At 36.4% G+C, this 27,184-nt stretch overlaps 1 protein-coding gene across 1 annotated transcript in view; it reads right to left on the reverse strand.

Annotated features, from left to right (window-relative positions):
• SPG11 (SPG11 vesicle trafficking associated, spatacsin) overlaps positions 1 to 23,439 on the reverse strand; it is an 83,671-nt gene extending 60,232 nt beyond the window's left edge. The window contains exons 1-11 of the mRNA XM_074289507.1: positions 23,156 to 23,439; positions 21,399 to 21,583; positions 19,106 to 19,333; positions 18,487 to 18,679; positions 13,525 to 13,662; positions 11,664 to 12,112; positions 5,610 to 5,755; positions 3,560 to 3,692; positions 2,540 to 2,695; positions 1,973 to 2,145; positions 693 to 869 (exon numbers count right to left, since the gene is read on the reverse strand). Coding sequence (XP_074145608.1) covers positions 693 to 869; positions 1,973 to 2,145; positions 2,540 to 2,695; positions 3,560 to 3,692; positions 5,610 to 5,755; positions 11,664 to 12,112; positions 13,525 to 13,662; positions 18,487 to 18,679; positions 19,106 to 19,333; positions 21,399 to 21,583; positions 23,156 to 23,406 — 2,229 coding nt within the window. The 5' untranslated portion in view covers positions 23,407 to 23,439. The remainder of the gene's footprint in view (positions 1 to 692; positions 870 to 1,972; positions 2,146 to 2,539; positions 2,696 to 3,559; positions 3,693 to 5,609; positions 5,756 to 11,663; positions 12,113 to 13,524; positions 13,663 to 18,486; positions 18,680 to 19,105; positions 19,334 to 21,398; positions 21,584 to 23,155) is intronic.
• Positions 23,440 to 27,184: the final 3,745 nt, after the last annotated feature.

The raw sequence follows: 27,184 nt of genomic DNA on the forward strand, positions 1-27,184 counted from the left end.
AGTCCTGAGAATACTTTGTATAAATGACTTTGACTTATGACTTCCAAATAAATTTGCCATAAAAGTAGAAAAACTTAAGAAATCGCAGAAGTAGGAAGAACCTCAAAAATTATCTATTCCACACCGTATCTGAATAGGTGTTCCTTCTTTGTATTACAGTAAGTAGCCTCCACTTTAAGACTCTCAAATAACATGGCACCTCCCTTCCTCAAAAACAAACTATTCCAAATCTGTATTCCTCTATTAAGAAGCTTTTATTTACATCAATCAGAAATCTGTCCTCCATAACTTCTAGTCCTTGCTCACATTTCTGGGTTTCACATTCTGTTGGGTTAGAATATATGTAATAGCTCTTCCACACAGCAGCTATGACTTGACTTAAAGTCATCCCTTCTAAATGCTCTCTTATCCAGATTAAACATTCCCAGTTACTTCGTCTGAACCTCACTGGGCAATTTTTTTCAGCTCTTTCATGATCTTAGTTATCCTCTTGTAGAACTTTTCTTGTTTGTTAATGTCCTTCCTATAATATGGCACATGGAATACAAGCACAATACTCAAGATGTGGTCTGTCCAGGGATGAGTCCAATGGTAAGACTAATATCTCCCTAAATATCGGAAAAAATTATTGTAAATAAACCCAGTGCTCCTCCTAGATTCAATGACTTTAGAATCAGACTGGTGTAACTCACCATATTCTTTAAGAGTTCAGAAGCTTCTTTGATATTGCTCTTTAGCAGCCTGTCAAAGACGAGATGTAATCCTATTTGAATCAGTTCTTCAAGGTTTTGAGCAGCATGATTAGTGATCCTGAAAAAGGTCTGAGCCTCTGGTATTTTGTTGTTTAAAATGGCATTGGCAATAACTTGCTGAAAAAAAAAAAAAGGTTAAGTTTTTTGTGCTTGTTTGTTTTTTCATTGCTACTTTTGACCAGAATTGTTCACTGTGCCTATACATAAATCCAAATGTTTTGGTGTGGATCTAGGAAAACAGAAAGGTATGTATCTGTCATTTCTCCACTTAGTCTATTCGTTAGAACATCACTTCTGCTGTCAGAGCTGTGCTTAAATGCAACCACAGTATTACTCTTTTAGATATCCAGCTCAGCTATGTTGACATTAATCTTTGTAGTGCTCCAGGGTAATAGATATAGGTAGAGAGCATCAAAGGAATTGCTCCATATCATTAGGACTTCTACTCTCTTTTCAAGTCACCCTCATCTCCTAATTGACAACAATGCCTCTTGCTACTCTAACTACATTTAGAAAATGATGATAGGGGATGTAAGAGAAGGAAAGAAGTGAAGTGATTAGCACCTGAAGTAGGATTCAAATAGTTGCCTTAAAGTCCAGTCAATGGCAACAATTCCAAATGACTAAAGAGAACTACCGATCATTAGGTTGGTGGGATAAGTAGAGCCTAGCTGACATAGAAGTATGTTATGTGTCAATCAAAAGGGAGCATTGACAAGCTGCTAAACTATAGCTAATATGAAGTATTAACAGGATAAACAGGAAATAATTAAAGCACTGGGATTAAAAAGGGGCCAGAGAAGATTTCTGTAGAAGGTGAGATCTTAGTGGAGCTTAAAGGAAGCCAGGGAGGTCAGCAGTTGCAGCAGAGAAGGGAGAACTTTCTAGACAAAGGGGTAGGGGACAACCAAGGAAATGGAGGGGTCTTGTTCCTGAAAACAGCCAGGAGTCCTGGTCATTGGACCCAATCTGCAATGGGGACTGGAAAGGGGGAAAGAATGGGGAGCGGGAAACGTGGGTTACTCTGAAATACTTTGAATGCCAACAGAACATCTAAAGTCCTCGTCTTGGTTCAGGGATAGCCAGTACAATGATACACTGAATGTACTAGCCAACTCTCAATATAATGGGTACGCAGATTCATAACTTTTACTTTTCCTTTATTTTCCCAAATATTGTAAACTAAGGGGGAAAAGTGAAAGCCAAGCATATATATTTACCTTAGGGGTGAGCTTCCTCCACATTTCATTATCATTTATTCTGGGAATATCTTCATCAATATATACATTTATAGAATCAGCTGGTTTCCAAGGAAATTTTATCATGAAGGTTCGAAGTTCAATAATGTAGTTGGTCAATATATCCACACCATTCTGCAGGTGTTCATCTAACTCTACAAAAATAATGAATAAACTAATTTAATAAAAGCAAAGGCATATCAGTGGACATTATTTGATTTAATAGTTGTGCAAAATCTTAGAGACAGAAATACCAAAACTTCTCTTTTTATCATCTCTTACCAGTTCTGCACTTTGATAACTTTATTATCCCTTTAGGTAAAAATTGGTTCTATGTCCTGGGGCTGTGAATCTCAATATCAGATCTTTTTTATTCACTTAAATAATAACCGTCCTATGATATATGAACTTTTGCTCAACTCTAACCCAAGGACTTCTTTTGGCCTATGTGCTTTTTCACTGTCATTCATGCCCACAAGATTTCTGAAGTCAGAGTCCCTTAACTTAACACAGAATTGATGCAAAGGCGACAATATTTGTAACATTTACCTTCAGTGTGGGCAAAGATTTCTCTAATTTGTTTGTTGAGGAAAGACAATGTGAGCTTCAGCAGTTGTTCTGAAAAGTGTTTGCTCTGGGTTTCAGAATCATTCTCTCGTATAGCTGAACAAAGCAAATCCAAAGCTGGGATCAATTCTTTCACGCCTAAGAAGAACCCAGATAAATAGTTTTAGATAAAAGATGTAGATCAGGGGCATACAAAGTAATTTAATATTCATTTTTATGCTTATGTACTCTAGGAATAATTACTGGGCATAAAAAAGTATGCCATAATAAATAATCAGAGGAGAGGAGGACAGGGAAGATAGGAGACAACTTCAAGTTGGGGCCTAAATGTTCCCAAATAGGATATGTATACACACACTTCTTTACCACCACCACCACCAGACCACCACCACAAACACCCTAAAGAATTAGGGACCTGATGCTACTTAACCCAAAGAAGGAGTTAAGCATGTTTATCAACACTGGCTAGTTAACAAGATTATTTAAACTAGAATATTACTATTGTCAAATTGATTTGTGTGCACTTTTATTCAAAGAGCTTAAAGACCTTCTCCACTGGTTATCGTGATTCTTTTTACTAGTAATTCTTACAAAACAGATACGTAAAATTCTCTCCACTTGTCAGAAGAGGAAGCCAAAGCCTTAGGAAAGGGAGTCTAACCCATAAGCAAGCAGGCAATCAGGCTCAAAATTCATATAAGTTCCAAATCATAGCTTAATAGTTATATTCCTTTAATAGGATCAACACATAGTTCAGGAATTCTCAAAGCATCTTTTTACCTGCTTTGCTCTCTTGTCCACTTTGAAAGATTATATATCTTAATCACACAGTTGGAATACATAGCCAACAAAGAAAAAAAATCTTAAAATATTGATATAAGTCCTTCACACAATAACCCAAAATGCCGACTGAATAACTCAGGATACTGGACCCAAGCACTGAAATTATGAAAAAGAATAAATGGTAAATGGCAAAATTAAAATCAGGATGATTTTACTCACTTTTCAAATATAAGTGAGATGGAAGCCTGGTAGAGTGGTCGGGTTCAGAAGAAATGGAAGAGGGATTAAAAAGATTCTCCTTGCTCTTCAAAAAGAAGTCTACTGTATCCAGCTGACGGTTCTCTAACCCGGCCTGAACAAAAAAAAAAAAAATTTTTTTTACAGACCTAATAATGATCAAAGGAAGGAATCATTAAATCAAGACAAGGGATAGTTTTCATTTAAAATTTTTTTTCCTCAAAAGCATTTTTTCCAAGTAGATGTAAAGATAGGTAGATGTAAAGATAGTTTGCAACATTCATATTTATAAGATTTTATATTCCAAATTTTTTCTCCCTCCCTCCCTTACCAAGACAGCAAGCAATTTAATATAGATTATAATATTCAATCCCTTTAAACATATTTCCTTATTTGTCATGTTATACAAGAAGAATCAGACCAAAAAGAGGGAAAAAACACGTAAGAAAAAAATAAACCAAAAAAAGATGAAAATAATATGTTTTGCATGACAAATGTGGAAATATTTAGAAGAATTGCATATGTTTAGCCTATACTGGATTACTTGCTGTCTGAGAGAAGAGAAGATAAGGAAGGAGGGAGTAAAATTTGAAACACCAAGTTATAGAAGAGTGAATGTTGAAAACTATCTTTGGAAAAGATATTTGGAAAAATAAAAAGCTATTATTAAAAAAAAAAAAAGAATAAAGATTTTGTAACTGGAAAAAAAAAATACTATGTGTCCATAGTTCTCTTTCTGGATATGGATGGTATTTTCCATATCAAATCTATTAGAATTGTCTTTGGATCACCATATTGTTGAGAAGTTATTACTTTAAAAACTTCTGACACCTCTGAAAAGCCCTCTGCAAGCCATCAAACCTCAAGCCTGAGTTTCTATATTTGAAAAAAATGTGGAGCTAGACTAGCTAGGGAGACTAGATTACTTTTAGGTTCTCTTTTTTTGCATCTAAATATATGAAAAGCCACTTAGATTTTGAAAAATCAGTGGTGGTAGAATTGTTAAAGACCATTTTTAAAAATCTACAAACACAAACAGCTTATAATGTTATATGGATATTATGGCATATATAAACAAATAACTGTAATGCTAGTTTTAAATAAGCCAGCAATGGAAAATCAAAATTAATAGCTTTAAGGTATTCTTATAAAGTTGAAACAGATTGCTGAATGATCAAGCTTACTTTTTATTAAAGAGGAAAAATTCTATATAGTATTTTAATACTGAAGGGCACACAGTAGAGTGGACAGAAGGCTAATCATGGAGTCAGAAAAAACTGGGTTCAAGCTTACAACTATGTGATCAAAACATCTATCCAAGACTATAAATTGTAGAAGAGTTGCCCATATGCACTGATGGAGTTCACCAGTGACGAGAATTTTTAAAAATGGTAAATTACTTGAGAGGCAGTGTGGCAGAGAATAAAGAGCCAAGAAAAGAAGACGTGCTAGCTTCAAGCCTTGCATCATACACTAACTGGGTATGTGACAATGGCAAGTCAGTTAACTTCTCACTGGTTGACTAAACTCTCTAAAACTGTAATTTGCAGATGTCAGTATTGATAGAGTTTCTTCACCTGGGAATTTCCCATACTCAAGAAGTCAGAGGTCCAGTTTCAATTTAGTCTCTATCCTTTTAAACAATTTACAATAGTCAGTATCTGTCACAAGTAACAAAATACCAACTAAAAGTAGGTGATCACATATATGGTCCCTAGTTGGCTGGAATAGAAAAGTAGGGGGGGAAGGGAACAGTGATTGTGTCCTATGCTTCCCTGTTTCCATTTCCTTTGCTTTTTATCATTCATTTAACTTCCCATAACTTTTAAAGCAAGAATTTTTAACTCTGTAGAGTTAAAAGTAGTTGCTAGTAGGAAGGAGTTGTGGATTTAAGTCAAAATTATACTCCTTTTAAATGTTTATTTTGATAAATTCCTCATATATTCATGTGAAATGAATATCTTGTAGAGCTCAATCAAACAAGTCCTATAAAAGTCTAACATGAAGGTTCTGCTATGACTGTCAAGGTTACCTCTAATGCATGTATAGGGATTGAACACCTTCCCCAAGCATTGAGATGACAAAGAGTATCAACAGTGCTGGCACTTCCATGGATCATTAGTCTATTTAAGAACTCTTCTTGAGTCAAACCAAACAAAATCAGAGAGAGTCCATTTTCTATTAAAAATAAAACAGACATATTTGCATTAATAGGTTGCTTTTGGCTTAAACAAGATGTCTAATATTTCAATAATAATTTCAATATTATTTCATATTTCAATAGATATTTCATATAATAGTTCAATAATAATATTTCAATACATAATTCAATATTTCAATAATAATCAACAGTGAAATGGCTATGTATATGGCATAATGCTATACACTAATGAACTTGTCACCCATCAATCTAATTTCCAACAATTTTGAAATAAAATTATTCTTAAATCACACCCAAAAAAAGAACTTTGCCAAGAGATGTGTTCTTGTCATCACAAATATATCTTAATAAATTTTCATATTTCTACTTTCTATTATCTTCAGGAATGAATGACTAAGGCAGTAAGACATTTATACAAATAATGGATTTTTAAGTTTACTGGAAGAAAAACATTTAAACATTTATTAGCATTATCATATATTCCCCATCACCTATCACAATTCTCCATAATTAAGAGGCATTTAATAAATGTTTGCTGTACTGTATAATTCTAATCCATAGGAATTTGTGGATTCCAAATATACGTACACAAGAGGAAGAACATGAAAAACAGTAGAAACAAAACATTTGGTAGCATATTTGTACTCTAGGTATCATATAGAAACTGGCTGCCTTTGTTTCCAAGAATTTTTGATCATTCAATGGAAACTTTTTTATCACAAAACACCTGTGTGCCAAGGGCAACAAATAACAAACAGTCTCTTGCCATGGTCCCAGATGCTGCCTACATTTCATAACCCTAGTTCCAGCTTTAATGGTAACTGCAGAGATAAGATACAGACTGAAATAAAAATTTAAAAAATCACAAAACCCAATTAGAGATCTTAAAAGAACTCACCATGTAATTCACCCCCATCTTTTTTATCACTGTATTATTTGTAAGATTTTGTGTCTAAACTAAGCAAAAATCATCTTAACAAGAAAATTAAACATTTGTCACTTGGTTACCAGAACTACTTTTTGAAAACACAAAAATCATAACCATTTTATTATTTCCAAATTCAGACAAGATGACAAATGTCTCAGATAAAATGATATTTTAAAACATTCTTATTATTTGTCCATGCCAAATAAGTAAAGAATGATTTAATTTTCTGGGCCAACTAGCAAAGGCTAAATGGAAAAAATACTGATATTTGTACAAAATTTTAACTTATTTCCAAAACTTGCTTACAAATTGTCATAATTCTACTATCAATAATATGTAGTAATAATTATACCTTACTCAACACAGTTCATAATTAAATTCAAGTGGGATACAATTATATACCCACTACAATTAAAAGATTACTCAGAACACAACATTCAATTAAAGATTGATTTGGGCTTTATCTCCAATTTATAGATCTTGTTTGTACATAGTTGTTTGCATGCTGTCTTTCTGATGAGACTGTGAGCTCTGAGAGCAAGAACATGTTTTTGGCAGTTTCTGTTTCCCTGACATTTAGATAGTGCCTGATATGTAGTAGCCTTACATGTTGTTGGCTGGATATGACATGACTTCATAGTAAGTGCTAACAATGTATTAGGTTTGTGATCTCACATTCTAGTAAAATACATCAAAACGAAGCTCATACACTTATGTGACAAATTATTTTGCCAATACCATTTTAAAAGTCAGAAGGATTATCATGCACATGACCAGTACATGCAAACAACCTAACACTAGTGATAGTGTTGTGTGAACACTGATTAATGAGCTTGATCTTTACTTTAACCAACTGATGAACTGCCTATATGTAGAATAAGTACTTCCAAAATGACAATAAAGCTTGCAAACACTTTTTTTAAAAATAACTTTTGTGTGGTAGAAGAGTTAATTTTGTGTTTTTTGTCTTTCAGTGATCACTAAGGTCCAGGGCCTATTAACACTTTTTTCAGAGCATTCACAATATAAAATCACAAGGCATCAGAGCAGCTGACTAGCTTTTGGCATGTTTTATTCTTTGCACCTAAACCATATTTTTCATCATCTTATTCTATGCTCATCTTTGTGTGCAGGTAACTGAATATTACAATACAAGTAACTTTTTATAATTAACAAGGCTGAACCTAGCTAAAAAAACAAACAACTCAGCATGTTACCAGGGTCATACCTGAAGTCTTTCAGACATAGTAGAGCCTTGTCAGAGCTAGTCTACTGGCAAGAAACTTTGAAAGCCTTGGGTTACTTCAACACCAACAAATAAGGCATTGAAGTAGGATTGAAGTTATAAAACCTTTATGAGAATGACCTAAAGCATTCTCAATTGAATATGAGAGCAGGCAGGTTATCAGAGATAATTTTCTATAGTGGATGACATTTTAAAATTGTAAACATGGCTAAAAATAAAGAATTAAGTCCCATTCTATTTATTGTTTATTGACAGTTTAGAAGATTTGGCTTGGCAAAATAAAATGCAGCCTTAAAACACCTTGCTCCAAAAAAGCATGTTTCACATCAAAGTCACACAAGATTCCGCTCACAGCAGGTACTCAGATCACTTGTTCAACAATTCAATGACTATTAACTTTATGCAAGATTTATGTTAGGCAAAGGTATTTCTTTATTTTCATAAGGTCCAAATAAAAGAAAACTTTTCTAACTGTTCATCTTTGTAGATGACATCATCCTAATACCAGACATGGTAGCTTGGCAGCTGACTGTCAAGATGGCCTGAGAGAACTGATGGACGAGAAGTAAAGCATGGTCTGGTTTAAGGGTCCTTTAAATGGGCAGCCACGGTGCAACAGGAGATTGAGTGGCCCAGAAGTAATCTCTGTGGACATAGGACTGCCCTGTGGGTGGGATCCTGGTCATATTGAGATAGCTTCATCATGGGTGATGGCTCTCTCGCAGGTTGGCTGTGTGTGTGACCTCACAGGCCCTTTAAAAGCCCAGTGCAGGCAGCAAGTCATGCTCTTTAACCTGGCTCCCTAACCTGGGGTTGCCGAGCCAAGCTGATGGATAGCCGAGAGAGGTAAGGAGTTTGGTAGTGAACACGTGGGTCTTCAGACCAGGTGTTCACTAAGGAGTTAACAAGTCAGGGCGTTATGTGAATAGGTATAATAAAGGATTTTAAGATTACACATGGCTGTTCTTGAGTGTGTTACCGGTTATTAAACTACTATTCAAGAAATCGTGGCCAGAAACCTTTGAAGGCCTCAGAGGAGGCGAGCCTGGTGGAATTGACACTGCAAAGGTCAGTGGTCAAAGGTACTTTATTGGGCCTAGGACAGACTGGTAATAGTAATTGCCAGGAGGCATGTTACAGTCTGGCCTGGCCAGTTAAGAGATAGAAGGCTCACACACCATTCAACCAGTTCAGCCCCAGGGCGGAAATTCCAAAGCTGAGTGGATTAATTCCCTCTAGGATTATGGACATGGTTTCTCATAATCCAGGGATAATGTCCTGCCAAATCCATGTCTATTATTTATCTTGCAGTTATTTTTGCCTCTAGCACAGGCCCTCAATACCCTCTACCTTAATTAGTACAATAGCTGCCTGACAGGTTTTCCTGACATGTGGCTAGACTTTTTCTTATCTAATAAACTATCTCATCTAACAAAACTCATGATGATGATAAACTCATCTAACAAAAACCCTTCAATGGCATCTACTACCTACCAAATAAAGTTTAAACTTTTGGAATTTAAGGTTCTCCATGATCTGATGTCACCTTATCTTTTTCAGTTTTCTAATTCAATTCGTTATTTATGTGCTACTATGTGCAAGGCAATGGAATATTCCTCATTCTCAAAAAACTTACCTTCAACAGGGCAGGGAAAAGAGAGAATATAACCTGCACAAAGATGAATAAAAAGCTAATAACTTGAGAGAGAAAACAAAAAACTGGGAGAATCAGGGAAGTGGAACAAGAACTAAATCTTGAAGGAAGATAAAGGATTCTAGAAGCCTAAGGTGAGATTGGATAGCATAACAGAATTGTGCAAAGACAAAGATAGGGGACAGAATGCCAAGAAGCTAAATGTAAGTCAATTTATCTGAAATGTAAAATGTATAAAAGATAAGTAATATAATTCAAGATTGGAAAGAGAGATTGAAGTCAGATTATCAAAGGTTTCAAATGGTAGAATGTAGACTTTGCTTCTAATCCTAGATACAATAGGGAGCCTAGAATCTATTTAGAAAAGGCAAGTCCTGATAGAGGCAGACCTTTGTCTTAGAAATATTAACTTCATTTACAGTCAGTATTTCTGGTAAAGGCCTCATTTCTAAAATATAGAGAATTGACTCAAATTTATAAGAATGCAAGCCATTCCCCAATTGATAAATGGTCAAAGGATATGAACAGACAATTTTCAGATGAATAAATTAAAGCCATTTCTAAATCTCTAAATTATTACTGATTTGAGCAATGCAAATTAAGACAACTCTGAGGTACTATTTCACACCTCTCAGATTGACTAAGATAATAGGAAAAGATAATGATGAATGTTGGAGGGGATGTGGAAAAATTGGGACACTAATACATTGCTGGTAGAACTGTGAAATGATCCAACCAATATGGAGAGTAATTTGGAACTATGCCCAAAGGGCTATCAAACTGCAGAACCCTTTGATCTAGCAATGTTTCTACTGGGCCTGTATTCTAAAGAGATCATTAAAAAGGGAAAAGGACCCCATGTGCAAAATGTTTGTAGAAGCTTCTTTTATAGTGACAAGGAACTGGAGTGCATGCCCATTAGTTGGAGAATGGCTAAATAAGTTATGGTACAAGAAAATTATGGATTATTATTATTTTATAAGAAATGATGAGCAGGATGATTTCAGAGAGGCCTAGAGAAATTTACATGAAATGATGCTGAGTGAAATGAGTAGAACCAAAAGAACATTGTACATAGCAACAACAAGATTATGTGATGATCACCTGTGATGAACTTGACTCTTTTCAATAATGAGGTGATTCAAGTCCAATAGACTTGTGAGTGTCATTCACATCCAGAGAGAAAATTACGGAAATGAATGTGGATCAAAACATAGTATTTTCACCTTTTTGTTGTTGTTTGCTTGGTTTTTTTCCTTGTGTTTTTTTCCCTTTTGATCTGATTTTTCTTTGTGCAGCACGAATATGGAAATATGGTAAAAAGAAGTACATGTTTAACCACATTGGATTGCTTATAGTCTTAGGAAAGGGGAAAGGCAGAGGAAAGGGTGAAAACTTTGGAACACAAGCTTTTGCAAAGATGAATGTTGAAAACTATCTTTGCATGTACTTGGAAAAATAAAATGATACTAATTTTCTTTTTAAAAAAAGGACTATTAACTTGATGTCTATGTGGAATATAATTTGGAAAAGAAGTAAACAGAAGGATGGCAGCTATACTAGATAAAATTCAGAGCCTCATTCCACTTTATCCTCAACACAGCTGTCAAAAGTGATCTTTCTAAAAGTTTGACCATGTCACCATGCCACACCTTTACTCAACAAACTCCAGTGGCTTTTTGTCAGAACTGCAGGAATTTTTTCTGGGTGTCCTCCCTGCCCCAGACCCTCGAATGCTGTCCCTCCTCATTTCTGTCCTATATCTTCTTTTAAGTCCTAGAGAAAATCCCACTTTCTACAGGATGAATCTATTCTGATTCTTTCCCTCTGTTGATTATTTCCAATTTAACCTCATCAAGCTTGTTTATACATAATTGTTTACATGCTGTCTCCCTCATTAGACTGTGAGCTCCTAAAGACAAGAGACTATTTTTTTGTCTTTCTTTGTATCCCTAGTGCTAAGCACAGTGCCTGAAACACAGTGGGTACATAAGAAAATGTTTACTGAATGAAGCATAAATCCATCCATAGCAGTGCAAGGAATGAATGCAAAGACTTTAGCAACTTGACAATTTGATCAAAGAAAATTGATCTCACCTGTCAAAACAAGACACAATTGCTGGTTTCCACTGCAGTCCACTGGAATGCAATTTTTGCCAAGGAAAACACGATGTACATTCTGTGTCTCCAAGTCCCACAGAACAACTGTCCAGCCTGTACTTTCTATTAACCATGTAAAAAGAACAGTGAATCCTGTCACGGACACACACTTGAGTTTTGCTACTCCCTCCTGCTCTCCAATGGGCATTACCTTCCACAACTTCTTTATATCACCTGACCTAACATGATCCCTCCATGGGTGGCTGTGCTGGACACGAGTTAGGTCTTGTGGAATGAAGGTCCAAATCTGTTCCTGTGTAGGATGGCCACTAGATTCAGAAGGGTCAAAATGAAGAAGATCCTGGAACCAAGGCACACAACTCACAACTTCTAACCTGGGCTTCTTTGTTGAGTTGTACAATTCTGATAGCTGAGTTTTCCAGGATCTGGGAAAAGAAAAGAAGAAACTCTTTACAGTAAGAATCACTGAGTAAAAACAATCAACTTTCTTCTCTTTAATAAGAGGTACCATAGTATAGTAGATAGCCAGCCAGCCTTGGGGTCAGAGAAATCTGAGTTCTACTCCTGCTGCTTACATACTAGCTACATGACTGTGGATAAGCCATTTAAGCTCTCACTGTCCAATGCAACTTAATAAGCCTCTATTTTGCAGAGAAGGTGCTAATCTGTACTGGTGGGGAGAGCTTTTTCACCCAAGAGCTCCCTATACTAGTGAAATCCCAGATCCAGTCCCTATCTGCAGACTCTGTAAAAATACTTTTTCTTCCTTCACTAAATCCCTCTTCTGATTCAGCCATTCTCAAATGTAGAAATGAGCATAGTAGGAATAGGAATTGCCTTTCATTGAATGCCTCTCTGTAGCATGAAAGAAATCATGTTTTTCTGAAGATAATGCTAGTGAAGCAGGCCTTCTGGCAAGTCCTATACAGAGTCAGAAAGGCTATCATCTGAACATGGGCCTGGGGATGGATATAAAGATAAGATATGAGAGATAAGGATAGCTAAATTGAGAAAAGTTTATTGCTAGAATTGCCAGCAAAGAGCAACCTTTTGGGATTATAACAACTTAAAAACTTTCTGTTAAGGCAAGAAGAAAATCCCTATATTGGTGGGCAAAATTATGGATCTTTTTGAGGTTAAAATAAGGTTAAAACCTTATTCTGAGACAGTCCTTCAGAGAAAAGATACCCCATCAATTTAATAAATCATGGGATCTCACAATTAAAAGAGAACTCCAAGGTCACCTAGTTTACCTCCTGCCTGAGACAGTAACTGTCTCTATGAAATGCTGACAAGTAACCATCAAAATATTTATTCCAAAACCATCAGAGATAAGAAAGTTACTATTTCTCTTGTGCAAAGCTCTAGTCATTAGGAAGTTTATTCTTACTTGGAGTCAAAATATGCTTCTCATATTTTATTCTAGGCCCACCGGGACTAGAATAGTATCTGGCACATAGTAAGTGTTTAATAAACACTTGTTAATTGATGTGTGACTTCTAATCATTAGTCCTAGGCTACTATCCTTTTGGGCCAAGAAAAGAATAAAGAGAAACATCACAGATTATTGTCTTTTCTTTTCCAGGCTAAAAAAGGTAACAACAGAACAACAAAAATTTTTTTGAAGGTCCCATACCACATTGCATACCATATAAGTTTTATTCAATGTATTGTTAGTTTTTGTAATTTTATTTTTCCTCTTCTTCCTTTTTATTTTTTCTTTAAAAAAAAGTCTTTGTTACCTGAAATGTTTTTTTGGGAGGAGAGAAAAACATACAACAGGAAATTTAGCCTACATCAAAATAAAATATAAATTTAAAAAAGTTTTTCTACATACCTATCAACCTGGAATGAAAACCTGGTCAGTTTCATGTTGTAAACTGAATTGGCAGGGTCATCTTCATCCATTCCTTCAGGTACTTTGATGGGAAGATTTTCTAGCTTTCTCTCACACAGTATGTGTTCCGGATATAGCCTATATTTTAAAACAGAGCAATAGTCATTGTGTAAAAGTAATAATGTTTACCTCAAATATAATGATAAATATTCTCCCATTTGTTTTCCATTCACAAAGCCATGTCACTGTTATTTCCATAAAAAAAAAAAAAAAGCAAATCATAGGGAACATCAAGATAACTAATTTTCTTTAGCTAGGCCTACTATTATGTATCTATAGCATAATACTAAGAAAGTCAAGGTTGTAAGTTTGATTTCTTAGAAAAACATTATTTTATATCAACAAATTAAACCCTAATATCATCAACCATCACTTCTATTTCACAAATATGCACCAGCAGCAAAAAGGACTATGCCTATATGGACAATTCAGTCCAAATGCATAGATACCCATAACTATAGGAATAACTTCACACCAAAAGTGCTTAAAAACCATGAGTTAGGTTAATCAAGATCAATGAGTGAACAAATAACTACTGAACATTTCAACTGATTCAATATTTTTTTTAATTTTTAATTTTTTTTTAAATAAAGTTTTTTATTTACAAAACATATGCATGGGCAATTTTACAGCATTGACCCTTGCAAAACCTTCTCTTCTACATTTTTTCCTCCTTCCCCCCAACCCCTCCCCTAGATGGCAGATAACCCAATACATGTTAAATATGTTAAAGTATATATTAAGCCCCATATATATATATATATATATGTATATATATATATATACACATATATACAGTCATCTTACTGCACAAGAAAATCAGATCAAGAAGAAAAAAAAAAGATCAACCTAAGAAAGAAAACAAAATGAAAGCAAACAACAAAAAGAAATTGTGATCCACACTCAGTTCCCATGGTACTCTCTCTGGGTATAAATGGCTCTCTTCATCACTGAACAATTGGAACTGGTTTGAATCATCTCATTGTTGAAGAAAGCCACATCCATCAAAATTGATCGTTATATAGTCTTGTTGCCATGTATAATGATCTCCAGGTTCTGCTCATTTCACTTAGCATCAGTTCATGTAAGTCTCTCCAGATCTCTCTGAAATCATCTTGCTGATCATTTCTTACAGAACATACCACAATTTATTCAGCAATTCTGGTGGGCATCCCTTCAGTTTCCAGTTCTTACCACTATGAAAAGGGCTGCCACAAATATTTTTGCATTTGGATCCCTTTCCCTCCTTTAGGATCTCTTTGGGAAATAATTCCAGTAGAAATACTGCTGGGTCAAAAAGATATGGACAGTTTGAGAACTTTTTGAGCATAGTTCCAAACTGCTCTCCAAAATGATTGGATCTGTTCACAGTTCCACCAACAATGCATCAGTGTCCCAGTTTTCCCACATCTTCAACATTCATTATTATCTTTTCCTGTCATCTTAGCCAACCTGACAGGTGTATAGTGCTATCTCAGAGTTATCTTAATTTGCATTTCTCTGATCAATAGTGATTTGGAGCACCTTTTTATATGACTAGAAATAATTTTAATTTCTTCATCTGAAAATTGTCCGTTCATATCCTTTGACCATTTATCAAATGAAGAATGGCTTGATTTCTTATAAATTTGAGTTAATTCTCCATATGTTTTAGAAATGAGGCATTTATCAGAACTTTTGAATATAAAAATATTTTCCCAATTTATTGCTTCCCTTCTAATCTTGTCTGCATTAGTTTTGCTTGTACAAAAATGTTTTAACTTAATATAATTAAAATGATCTATTTTGTGATCAATAATGATCTCTAATTCTTCTTTGATCACAAATTCCTTCCTCCTCCACAAATCTGAGAGGTAAACTATCCTGTTCTTCTAATTTGTTTATAATATTATTCTTTATGTCTGGATCATGAACCCATTTTAACCTTATCTTGGTATACAATGTTATGTGTGGGTCAATGAATAGTTTCTGCCATACTAGGTTTCCTATTTTCCCAGAAGTTTTTGTCAAATAGTGAATTCTTATACCCAAAACTGGGGTCTTTGGGTTTGTCAAACACTAGATTTCAATAGATACTGACTATTTTGTCCTTTGAATCTAACCTATTCCATTGATCAACTAGTCTATTTCTTAGCCAATACCAAAAGGTTTTGATGACCTCTGCTTTATAATACATCAACTGATTCAATATTACTATAGGTACTATTAGTAACACAACAGTGAAAGTAGTAAAAGATGAATCTGGCCCAACTAAACAAATTTTTATTTTTAATACTAATAGCTTTTTATTTTTCAAAATGAATGCAAAGATAGTTATCAACACTCATCCTTGCAAAACCTTGTGTTCCAAATTTTTCTCCCTCTCTCTTCCTTTCTCCCCTCCCCTAAACAGCAAGCAATCTCATATTGATTAAACATGTTAAGCAAAGTTTTAAAATTACACTTTTGGGGCTATCAAACTCTGATCTAACAATGTCTCTACTGGGTCCGTATCCCCAAAAAAACTATAAAAGAAAGAAAAGAACCCATATGTGAAAAAATGTTTGTAGCAGCTCTTTTTGTAGTGACAAGGAACTAGCAATTGAGTGGACATCCATCATTTGGGGAATGGGTGAATAAATTATTGTATATAAATGTATTATAATGTTCTATAAGAAACAATCAGCAAGTTAATTTCAGAAAGGCCAGGAGAAATTAATATGAATTGATGCTAAGTGAAGTGAATAGAACCAAGAGAACATTGTACACAGGAACAACAAGATTACATGATAGTCAGCTCTGAAGGCCCTTTTCAACAAGGAAGTGATTTGGGCCAATTCCAATAGACTTGTGATGCATCTGTATCCAGAAAGAGGTCTGTGGGGACTGAATGTGGATCACAACATAGTATTTCCACCTTTTTTTACTTGCTTTGTTTTCCCTTTCTTGATATGATTTTTCTTGTGCAGTATGATAATTGTGGAAATATATTTAAAAGAACTTCACATGTTTAACCTATATTGGATTACTTAGTGTCTAGGGCAGAAGGGAGGGGGAAAGGAAGGAGAAAAATCTGCAACACAAGGTTTTCAAACGCATATGTTGAAAATTATCTTTGCATGTATTTTGAAAATAAAAAGCTATTAAATTTTTTTTTAATTAAAAAAATAAAATTATACTTTTTGTGTATTTACCAGAGGCTTTGAACCTACACTAAACATAAGCAACAACACAAAACAAAGTCCAACATGCTTTTTAGAGTCTTCTGGCACTGAAAATATACACATATATAAAAAGTCATATTTTAAAGTGCCTCAGTGGATCCTTGTAGGATGTGTCCTTGATGGCTATTTACTTTGCCCATCCTTAGTCCTGGCTCTGTAAAACATAATCTTACTATAATCTTATAATTATTATTAACTTATTATAATTTAGATGTAGTTGGAAAAAAAAATGAGAGAATAAAATGGGATCCTAGATAATTAAATGCTAAATTTTATGGTTCTCACTATGCTAAAAGATTTCCTGGAATGATTATGGAATTTTTAAGCTGAAAGAGATCTCACAGATTCAGAAAAGGCTTTCACAAATGGAAACTGAGCTGAGTTTGAAGAAGTAGGATCTGAATAGGCAACATAGCAATAAGAGGGTACAAAAAGCAAAGGAAACATAAACAAAAACCCAGTTGTGGAAATAAGTCTTTTGAGGTTTCACATCCATATTTGATTGAACAGTTTTACATAATGTACTTAGACTTCTGAACCACTTTAAAAAACAACAATGTGCTAGTTAATTCTCATCATATTTACCTGTGAAGAGGCAGCATTTTGTAAATCACTAGAAACCAAAGCAGTATGGTAGAAAGGAAAGAGAGCATTGTACTAGGAATGAGGATACCTGAGCGAGTCCCACAGCTCTACTACTAACTTCTACTAAGTAACTTCTACTAAATGGCCTAACTTTGGCTTTAGTTTTCTCATTTGTAAATGAGGAGGTTGGAGGGGATTGGTAAGGTTCCATCCAGGGGAAGATGAAATAGAGAACAAATAAACGTGCCCATGTCCCTATTCAAATATTTTTCAATCCATTTGCTAAAGCAATTAAAGGACTGGGACAAGAAAGCACAGTATATCAGCCCTCCCCACCAACATGGTTTGCTTCCCACAACACATTTCTCATGGATGACTCAAGCCTAGCAAAGTCCATCACATGTATGTGTTGCAGCAGATCAGAAATCTGCTTCTCCTTAGAGAGGTGTATGATCTACAAATATGCTCATCAACCTTGCACAGATATACATCATCAAAAATCCATTCAATTCAAAGGAAATGTCAAAGATTTTAAGTTCTAATGGCCACATGAAAATTAATTTCTCTGAATTTAGGATAATCATAAAAAAGATACCTGGACTATATAAAATTTATCTTTTGCTACTACTATATTATCAACAGTACTTCTACAAAGCAAAGAAACTAGTTCTCAACTGATTCAGAATTTCCTTTCATTATCAACCTTAAAGAAGAGCTAATAGTATCTTAAGTGCTTAACAATCCTAGAAGTTTAACCTCCTAAATGTTTCTGTACATGGAAATACATACATATAAACATACTTCAATATTCCAAAATGGCTCAGTAGTTTGTATGCTCCCTCTGACATGTCATAAGTATTCTGAGGAGATGGCTTCATTAACCAATCAGTAAGCATATATTAAGCATCTACTATGTAACAGGCATTATACCAAGTGCTAGAGATACAAATACAAAAGTGAGACAGTCCCTGACAGCAAGGAGCTTAGATTCAAAAGTTCTGTCTTAGACATGATGAATCTGAAATACTTATAATAAATTAAATTAAATTAATCTGACCCATCAGGATCAATGACTGGAATGTGCCTTTAGACTACGAAATCTTAATCCACTTACCTGAAATAGACATTTAAGTCAACAGCAATTGCAGAACCAGAACAGCTGATAACAACTACCACATCAAGCTCCTGAGATACCTTCATGGTAGTAAATGAAGATATGTTAGTTGGCTGATCATCACACATATTAGTCTGATGAAGGGTTAGATCCATCTGAGCAAGATATGTGCCATCTGCAGCATCAAAAACGTCTTTGGGCCTGGGTTAACGAAAATATTTGCTCTAAATCTAATAAACTATTCAAAATATAAAATAGGATAAAGCTATAAAGGCTGAGATTCTTTTCTCTAAAATGACATTCATAGATAAGAGAAAAAGTATAAACTGAGACAGACAACAGGACAGTGACATGGAGAAATCTGATATATTGCTGACATTCTTTACTACTATTCAACTATCCAGAATTTTGTAGCACTTTTAAAAAAAATCAGTTTTTACATATTTTTATTTTTAATTTTATTTATTTTTAATTTTAATATAATTTTGCTAATAGTCTATATATAGATCTGCTGTAGAGAGTACTCCCATGCTGCTATCTCAAACACTTAAGAAAATGAAACACCTTTCAGAATATTCTTTCCTTACTATTCAAAAGCTATTTCCATTAACAAGGATACAAATCCATCCAGAACTATCTAAAACAAAAAGAAATCCTCTGCAAAGTTGTGAATCAGTTATCCTTTCCAAGACCTGAGGAGGTAAGGCCAGACTGAAGCAGTTGAGGGTTTTGACCTCAGTATCTCTCTCAGGAAATGCAATGTGTAGGACAATACATCTGTTGATGAGCAGCAATGACGAGGTGTTTTGAAATGATAGAATTTTTAGGCACAGTAAAGAAGAAATTCCTGAAAAACAGAAAGTTATTCATTAATCTTTACTTTCTAAGTTTAGTAACATTTTGCTTTTGTGAAAAAATAGAAGACAAAAACAAGACAAATTTCATGACAATTCTACTTAGGTCAGAAGTGTGATTCATATTTCACTCAGTTGGAACAAATTAAATATCCTTATTCATCATGCCATTTTGGCAAAGAGAAAAGAATGCTAGTCTTGCAGTTAGGAACCTGAGTTTGAATCCTCCTCAAACATATGCTAGTTATATGATGCTCAATATGTCACCTATCCTTTGACCAACTAACCAGTATGAGTTATAATAACTGAGTTGTGATATGTAAATTGCTTAACTGAATTTAAAAGTATCATATTAAATACTCAGTACTAGTATTATATGTGTTCATGCCTTTGGAAAAGATGACAGAGAGTAAAAAAGTGCTCTTTCCCTTTGCATGTCAGCAGGGGTTATTACAGCAACCCAGAAGCAATCATACTATTGCAGAACTGGTTTTAGATTTGGAAAGAATTTTAGATACCAGGAACATCAATGTATTATTACCTTTAAACAAGTATCTGCTAGTTGTCTTTATTAGTCTTTCTGCTTATAAGAGATCTCAAAGACCATGAATTTAAACATCAGATGAGGTGTTACATATGAGGAAAAAAAGAGACCCAGAAAAGTGACTTACAATAAGCAGTGTAATTAAAATCTGAACCTGAGGGCAACAATGGAAACATTTGGGGTGAAAAGACTAGGTTCAAATCCTCCTTTTCCTCAATAAGTTATAAACAAGGGTGCTTTAAAGTTTACAAACTGTTTTTCTCACAAAAACCTTATGTGGTCCTGTCAGATTGGCTAAGATGACAGGAACAAATAATGATGAATGCTGGAGGGGATGTGGGAAAACTGGGACACTAATACATTGTTGGTGGAGTTGTGAAAGAATCTGGCCATTCTGAAGCGCAATCTGGAATTATGCCCAAAAAGTTATCAAACTGTGCATACCCTTTGATCCAGCCGTACTACTACTGGGCTTATATCCCAAAGAAATAGTGAGGAGCGGAAAGGGACCTGTATGTGCCAAAATGTTTGTGGCAGCCCTTTTTGTAGTGGCTAGAAACTGGAAAATGAATGGATGTCCATCAATTGGAGAATGGTTGGGCAAATTGTGCTATATGAATGTGATGGAATATTATTGCTCTGTAAGAAATGACCAGCAGGAGAAATACAGAGAGGCTTGGAGAGACTTACATCAACTGTTGCTGAGTGAAATGAGCAGAACCAGAAGATCACTGTACACTTCAACAACAATACTGTATGAGGATGTATAATGATGGAAGTGGAAATCTTCAACATAAAGAAGATCCAACTCACTTCCAGCTGATCAATGATGAACAGAAACAACTACACCCAGAGAAGGAACACTGGGAAGTGAATGTAAATTGTGAGCACTACTGTCTATCTACACAGGTTATTTATACCTTCAGAATCCAATTCTTATCGTGCAACAAGAAAATTGGATTTACACACATATATTGTATCTAGGTTATACTGTAACACGTGTAAAATGTATGAGATTGCCTGTCATCCAAGGGAGGGAGTAGAGGGAGGGAGGGGAAAATTTGGAAAAATTAATAGAAGGGATAATGTTATAAAAAAAAATTACTCATGCATATATACTGTCAAAAATGTATAATTATAAAATTAATTAAAAAAACCTTATGTGGTGGGTCATATATCAATAACTCCATTTTACATGTGAGGAAAATGGGCCTCGGAGACATAAAATAATTTGTTGTGACCACAGTGTCAATGCCATGATTCAAACCCCCAAAAAAGTAGCATTCTTGCTACTACATCAAAAAAAATGCCTGATCTAAGTATACCATTATCTGTTCTGAGCAGCAATCTATCTGGACCATCACTAGCCACTCTGCAGGCATTCTCCAAAGAGCTTCTGCCCTTGGTCCCACTCCCATTTACTTACAGCAGGGAGCAGATTCATAGCTGTAAAGTATAAAATGTCATGGTTGTTGTCATAAATATGCATTGCTATAGAGCCAGTACATACTTACTAATGCTTTTGTCTTCAATTAACTTTTTTAACATCTCCCCACTGCAGCTACATAATGTGGTAACATCACATCTTCCATCCTTCATCTTGAACTCATGGACAAGCAGTTCATGATTATCACTGAGAGTCAGAAGTTTAGGCTTGTCTGTGGGTGGGTCACTGGGTTGGGAATTCTCCCAAACAAAGCTAAAGAAAATCACAGCATGCTGAGTTTACTTACTGAACACTAGAGTTAAGGGAAAGGCTGGAAGAAAGAGGAAGAAGGGCTGTGAATAGATTCCTACTATTTAATTCTACTACTCATTTTAGAGAGATCAAGATAATGAAATAAATGGTATCCAGCAATGATACCCCCATTAAAAATAAATCCAAAATTTAAAAAAGTTTTAACATTTAAAAACAATGAAATGATCTTATCTTCATTTGCTGAGTATCACATTCCCCAAAACACAGCATGAATGCTAAGACTGGATTCAGACTTGTAAAATTTTCACTTGTTTCTCCATTAATAATGTTTTTATACAGAAATATGTTTAAAGTGATTGCATGTATAACCTATATCGGATTGCTTGCTGTCTTGGGGGGAAAAAAGGAAAGGGAGAAAAATCTAAATTCAAAAATCTTATAAAAATGAATACTGAAAACTATCTTTATATGTAATTGGAAAAAAAATAAAATACTATCAAGAAAATTTTTTTAGATATATACATTTTTATACAAGTGTGTTACATCCTTCATCCTCTCCGGGTTCACAAACTCTAGCAGGTTCCCGAATGGTTCTAAGTTTCTTTGGTATCTTCACTTCGCATTTAGCACAAAAACAAATTCTTGTTAAAAGACTGGATCTGAGGGGGCCACTAGATGGCGCAGTGGATGGAGCACTAGTCTTGAATTCAGGAGGACTGGAGTTCAAATCTGATCTCAGACACTTAACACTTCCTAGCTGTGTGACCCTGAGCAAGTCACTTAACCCCAACCTCAGAAAAAAAAAAAGAAAAAAAAAAAAAAAGACTGGATCTGGACCGCAAGCCGGATTCTCTTTGGCAGAACTGGGAATAAAGAAATAAATGCGTTGCCCAATCATAAAACAATCCCAAAGGTGGGCTTGGACTCTGCACAGACAGCTCTATGCTTTTAATGAAGAGACTGGCCCCTGCAGGTGAAAGGGACAAGATGCCATTAAAGGAAATCCATTTTGGCATCTAAAGCTGGAAACTGTGACTAATGGGAGCAGTGGGGAGAAAGAGAAAGCAAACCGGCGCTTGTCATTTAACGTGATTGGACATTATTCCGTGTGTGTTTAGAACTCGGCTCTGCGCGTATTTCATTGCAGGAAGTTCTGGAGTAGGAGAACCTACTGTAGTAACTTCCACTAGAACATAACCCCTTGAGGCAGGGCCTCTTTTCCGACCCGAGCAGTTCCTCGGGGGAACAGGTGTTAAATCACGCTTAAACCTGCGCCTCGGGGAGACTCTCCAAAGTGGCGGCCATCTCCGCCACCGTTCCGACTCCCACTGCCCGGAAAAGGGTCAGCGGCGAGCAAAGGGCGCGTGTGAGGGGGTGAGTGACAGCAAAGGGTGGGGGCTTGGACGCTACTATCCAGTCGGCACGTGTTCCTGGCATTTAATCAATTAACAAGCATTTATTCAGCACCTACTGTGTACCAATTCCTACCCCCCAAAAACTCCCATTCATTTAGCCTGGTGGAAGCCTCGAACCAAGGCATCCTCAGGAGGGGCGTCAGGGTCCCCAACTTACTGCCGGAAGGGGCCCGCGAGGCTGCAGCCGCCGCCGCCGCCGCCGGGAGCTAGTGACAGAAGCTGGAGGCTGCCCGAGCCCGTGAGGCTGCCCAGCGCACCCTGCTCGCGGTGTAGTTGGGCCCGGGGCCCCAGCCCCGCTCTGGTCTCGGCGGGGACAGGCACCAACAACACGGGCAGCACCCTCTCCATAGCCCCGCTCGGAGCAGTACCGGAGTCGCAGCTACTTCCGGCCCCCTCCTGCGCCGCCATGTTGCTAAAGGAACTCCCTTCCCTTTCAGTCAGCTGAAAGACGCATGCCTCTCTGGAATCTTGGCAGCCAGCCTAGCAAGATGAGCATGCGCAGTGACAGAACCGGAGCCCTTTTAGACCCACCCACTTTTTTTGTTTTGTTTTTTTTAAGCCTGTGTTTTCCCGGAAGGCTGGCTGAGGGCCTAAGAAAGATCCTTTTAGCTTCTCCCGGCTTTCCTAGGACTTTATTGCCCCGGGCCTTGTAAACAGAGGGTGTCACGTGACTAGCCAGCTGGCCGAGAGCTGTGGTTTGGTAGGCTGCATCTAGGGGTCTAGAAAGATCCGAGTTCAAATCCATTGTGACCTCGGGCAATTCAGCAACTCACTAGAAACCCTCAGTTTCTTAATTTGAAGAATGGGGATAAGGCCTCCTAGCTCGCTTGCTGGTGATCAGACAATTGAAAAAAAAAAAAAAATTACTGGTTAAGTCAGAGTCATGATGACCCCATTTGCAGTTGTTGGGTTTTTTTCTTAAAGCTTTTTAATTTTAAAAGCATATGCATGGATAATTTTTCAACATTAACCCTTGCAAAACCTTGTGTTCCAATTCCCCTCCTTCCCCCCACCTCTTCCCCTAGATGGCAAGTAATCCAATATGTTAAACATGGCAAAAAATGTGTTACATCTAATTTACATACAATTATCTTGCTGCACAAGAAAAATCAAATTTAAAAAATGAAAGAAAAAAATGCAAGCAAACAACAAAATGCCCCACAGTCCCCTCTCTGGGTGCTGATGGCTCTCTCCATCACAAGACCGCTGGAACTGGCCTGGATCATCTCGTTGTTGGAAAGAGCCACGTCCATCAGAACTGATCATCACAATCTTGTTCATCTGCAGTTTTCTTGGCAGAGATGCTGGAGTGCTTTTGCCATTTCCTTCTCCCACTGATTTTACAGAGGAGGAAACTAAGGCAGACAGGGTTAGGTGACTTGCCCAGGGTCACAGTCTGGGAGGCTAGATTAGACCCGCCTGACTCCAGGCCCAGCACTCATCCTCAGCACCACCTCCTGCCCTAGATAACACGTTACACTGATGAGGAGTAAACTGAGGTCTAAACAGAGATGGGTCAGTTCCTTTTCTCTCTCTCCTTCCTTCCCCAAAGTAACCAATGGCGGGTTTGGCAGCAAAGGAATTTGCTACTTAATGCTGTATGGAAACATAGTCTTTATTGATTAGAATGGAAACACCAGAGAGCCGGTGGGCAAAATGGCTGCATGGTACAAGGCCAGTTTGCAAAGAATAGATTTTTTGAGTTCCCTCTTTTATGCAGTGATGTAAGGAGGTTCCTGAGAGTGATGTAAGGAGGTTCCTGAGAGTGATGTAAATAAGATAAGGATTCTCTTATCTTTTGAGTAGAGACAGAAGTCTCTTCCCAAAAGGAATTTCCTGATGGCATTTGGTCTATCTGAACAGATTAGAATGGGGGGGCTGTAAAACCCCAGCCAGCTCAGATAGCCCAACTAGTTTGACCACATCAAAGTCCAAGTCCCAAATGGAGTTGGAGATCAAACAAGGAATACCAAAGGGGCTACCACCCTCAACAACACCATCATTCTTAGCTGAAGCCACACTGTAAAAGGAGCTGCTCTATGTGTATGGGAGAGCACATTGCCGGGGTGAAGTGAGACAAGATATGTAAAATACACAGTGGGGGGATTGTGTATGGAAAATGCCATCCATATCCAGAGAGAACTATGGAGACTAAATGTGGATTGAAGCATAGTATTTTCACCCTCCCCGCCCTCCCTCCCTCCTGGTTTTCCCCTTTTGTTCTGATTTTTCGCTCCCAACATGACTCATGGAAATAGATAAAAAAAAATGTGTATAATCTAAAAATTAAAAAATTTTTAAAGCTGAAAAAAAAAAAAAGAAAAAAGTTTAATCTGCACCATTAAAAGTGAATAAAATATATTGGGGGAGTGGGAGTCAATCTATAGTCTAGAAAGGAACTCAACCTTTTTAATATGATAAGTCCCATTCTGGTAAAGTCTAAAGCCCCTTTTCAGAATGTTAAAAGCATAGAAAAAAAATGCAAGTTCATACAAATGTTGGAGGGGATGAGGGAAAACAGGGACACTGATACATTGTTGGTGGAGTTGTGAATACATTTCTGGAGAGTGATTTGGAACTATGCTCGAAAAGGTATCAAACTGTGCATACCTTTGATTCAGCAGTGTTACTACTGGGCTTATATCCCAAAGAGAAGCTTAAAGAAGGGAAAGGGACCTACATGTGCAAGAATGTTTGTGGCAGCCCTCTTTGTAGTGGCCATAAACTGGAAACTGAGTGAGCCCATCAATTGGAGAATGGCATATGAATGCTATGGAATATTATTGTTCTGTAAAAAATTACCAACAGGATGATTTCAGAGAGGCCTGGAGAGACTGACAGGAACCGATGCTGAGTGAAATGAGCAGGACCAGGAGATCACTGTACACTTCAACAACAATATACTATATGATGATCAATTCTGATGAATATGGCCATTTTCAACAATGAGATGAACCAAATCAGTTCTTCTTCAGTGATGGAGAGCCATCTACACCCAGAAAGAGAACTATGGGAAATGTGTGGACCACAACATAGCATTTTCACTCTGTTGCTATTTGCTTGTACTTTTGTTTTCCTTCTCAGGTGTTTTTTTTTCTTCCTTTCTTTCTAGATGCAATTTTTCTTGTACAGCAAGATAATTGTATAAATATGCGTACATAAATTGGACTAACATATTAAATATGTATGGGACCATCTGCCATCTAGGGGAGGGGGTAAGGGGAAAGAGGGGAAAATTTGGAACAGAAGGCTTTGCAAGGGTCAATGTTGAAAAATTACCCATGCATATATTTTGTAAATAAAAAGCTATAATAAAAAAAATGCAAGTTCATAGATACCACCTATTCACCCCTGAAATCTATCTGTGGATTCTCCAGTTGAATAGCCCTTTTCTAAGAGGTGAGAAAACAAGTTACACAATTAACCCTAATCCAAGGTTAACAGAAGTGTTAGAGATGGTGTGGGTAGAAGTGCAGAGCCATTGAAAGTGGGCTTTCCCAAGGTCATGTAGGTTAGCATCAGAGCAGAAATTTGAACTCAGCTCCTATTCCAAATCCTGTGATTTTTCTATTAAAATGTGGACTTAACAGAACCTGATATCTACGTATAATTTTGGGAAAGTCACCTGGATGGGCATAGCCCAGGTACTTTTGACTGTAAAATAAGGAATTTCTAAGAATACTTCCAGCTCCATTTCTCTCTTGTTCTCATATTTCCTCTTTATTTGCTTTACCTAATGATAAGTCGTATGAGAGCAGGGAGCACATTGTACTGACTTTTCTATATCCCCAACCATCCAATAACTCAGTTTCTGTTCTTCAATGAAGGTCATTTTCTGCCAAAATCATTGACAACAGATAAATTTTTGCTATTAAGAAACACTGGCAGATGTAAAACTAAGTAGTTTAAGGGTAGATAGCAAAAAAAAAAAAAAAAAAAAAAGACATATTGAACTATTGAACAGAAGTCCTATACAAATGTCAAATTTAAAGTGAAAGCAAGATAAGTCTTTGAAGAGATTTGTCAGCAAATATGAGGAGAAAGAAAAGCAAGCAAAGCATATAAAGACAAAGGTTACAAGGATAATAAATCAGGTCAAAGAGTATTAGTTGGGAAATGTAGATGTTCAAATTAGCAAGGAGGGGAACAGGAGAGAAATGGAGCAGCTATCCCTATAATTTCTGTT

This window comes from Sminthopsis crassicaudata, chromosome 2 (assembly GCF_048593235.1).
Source record: "Sminthopsis crassicaudata isolate SCR6 chromosome 2, ASM4859323v1, whole genome shotgun sequence".
NCBI classification, from domain to species: Eukaryota; Metazoa; Chordata; class Mammalia; order Dasyuromorphia; family Dasyuridae; genus Sminthopsis; species Sminthopsis crassicaudata.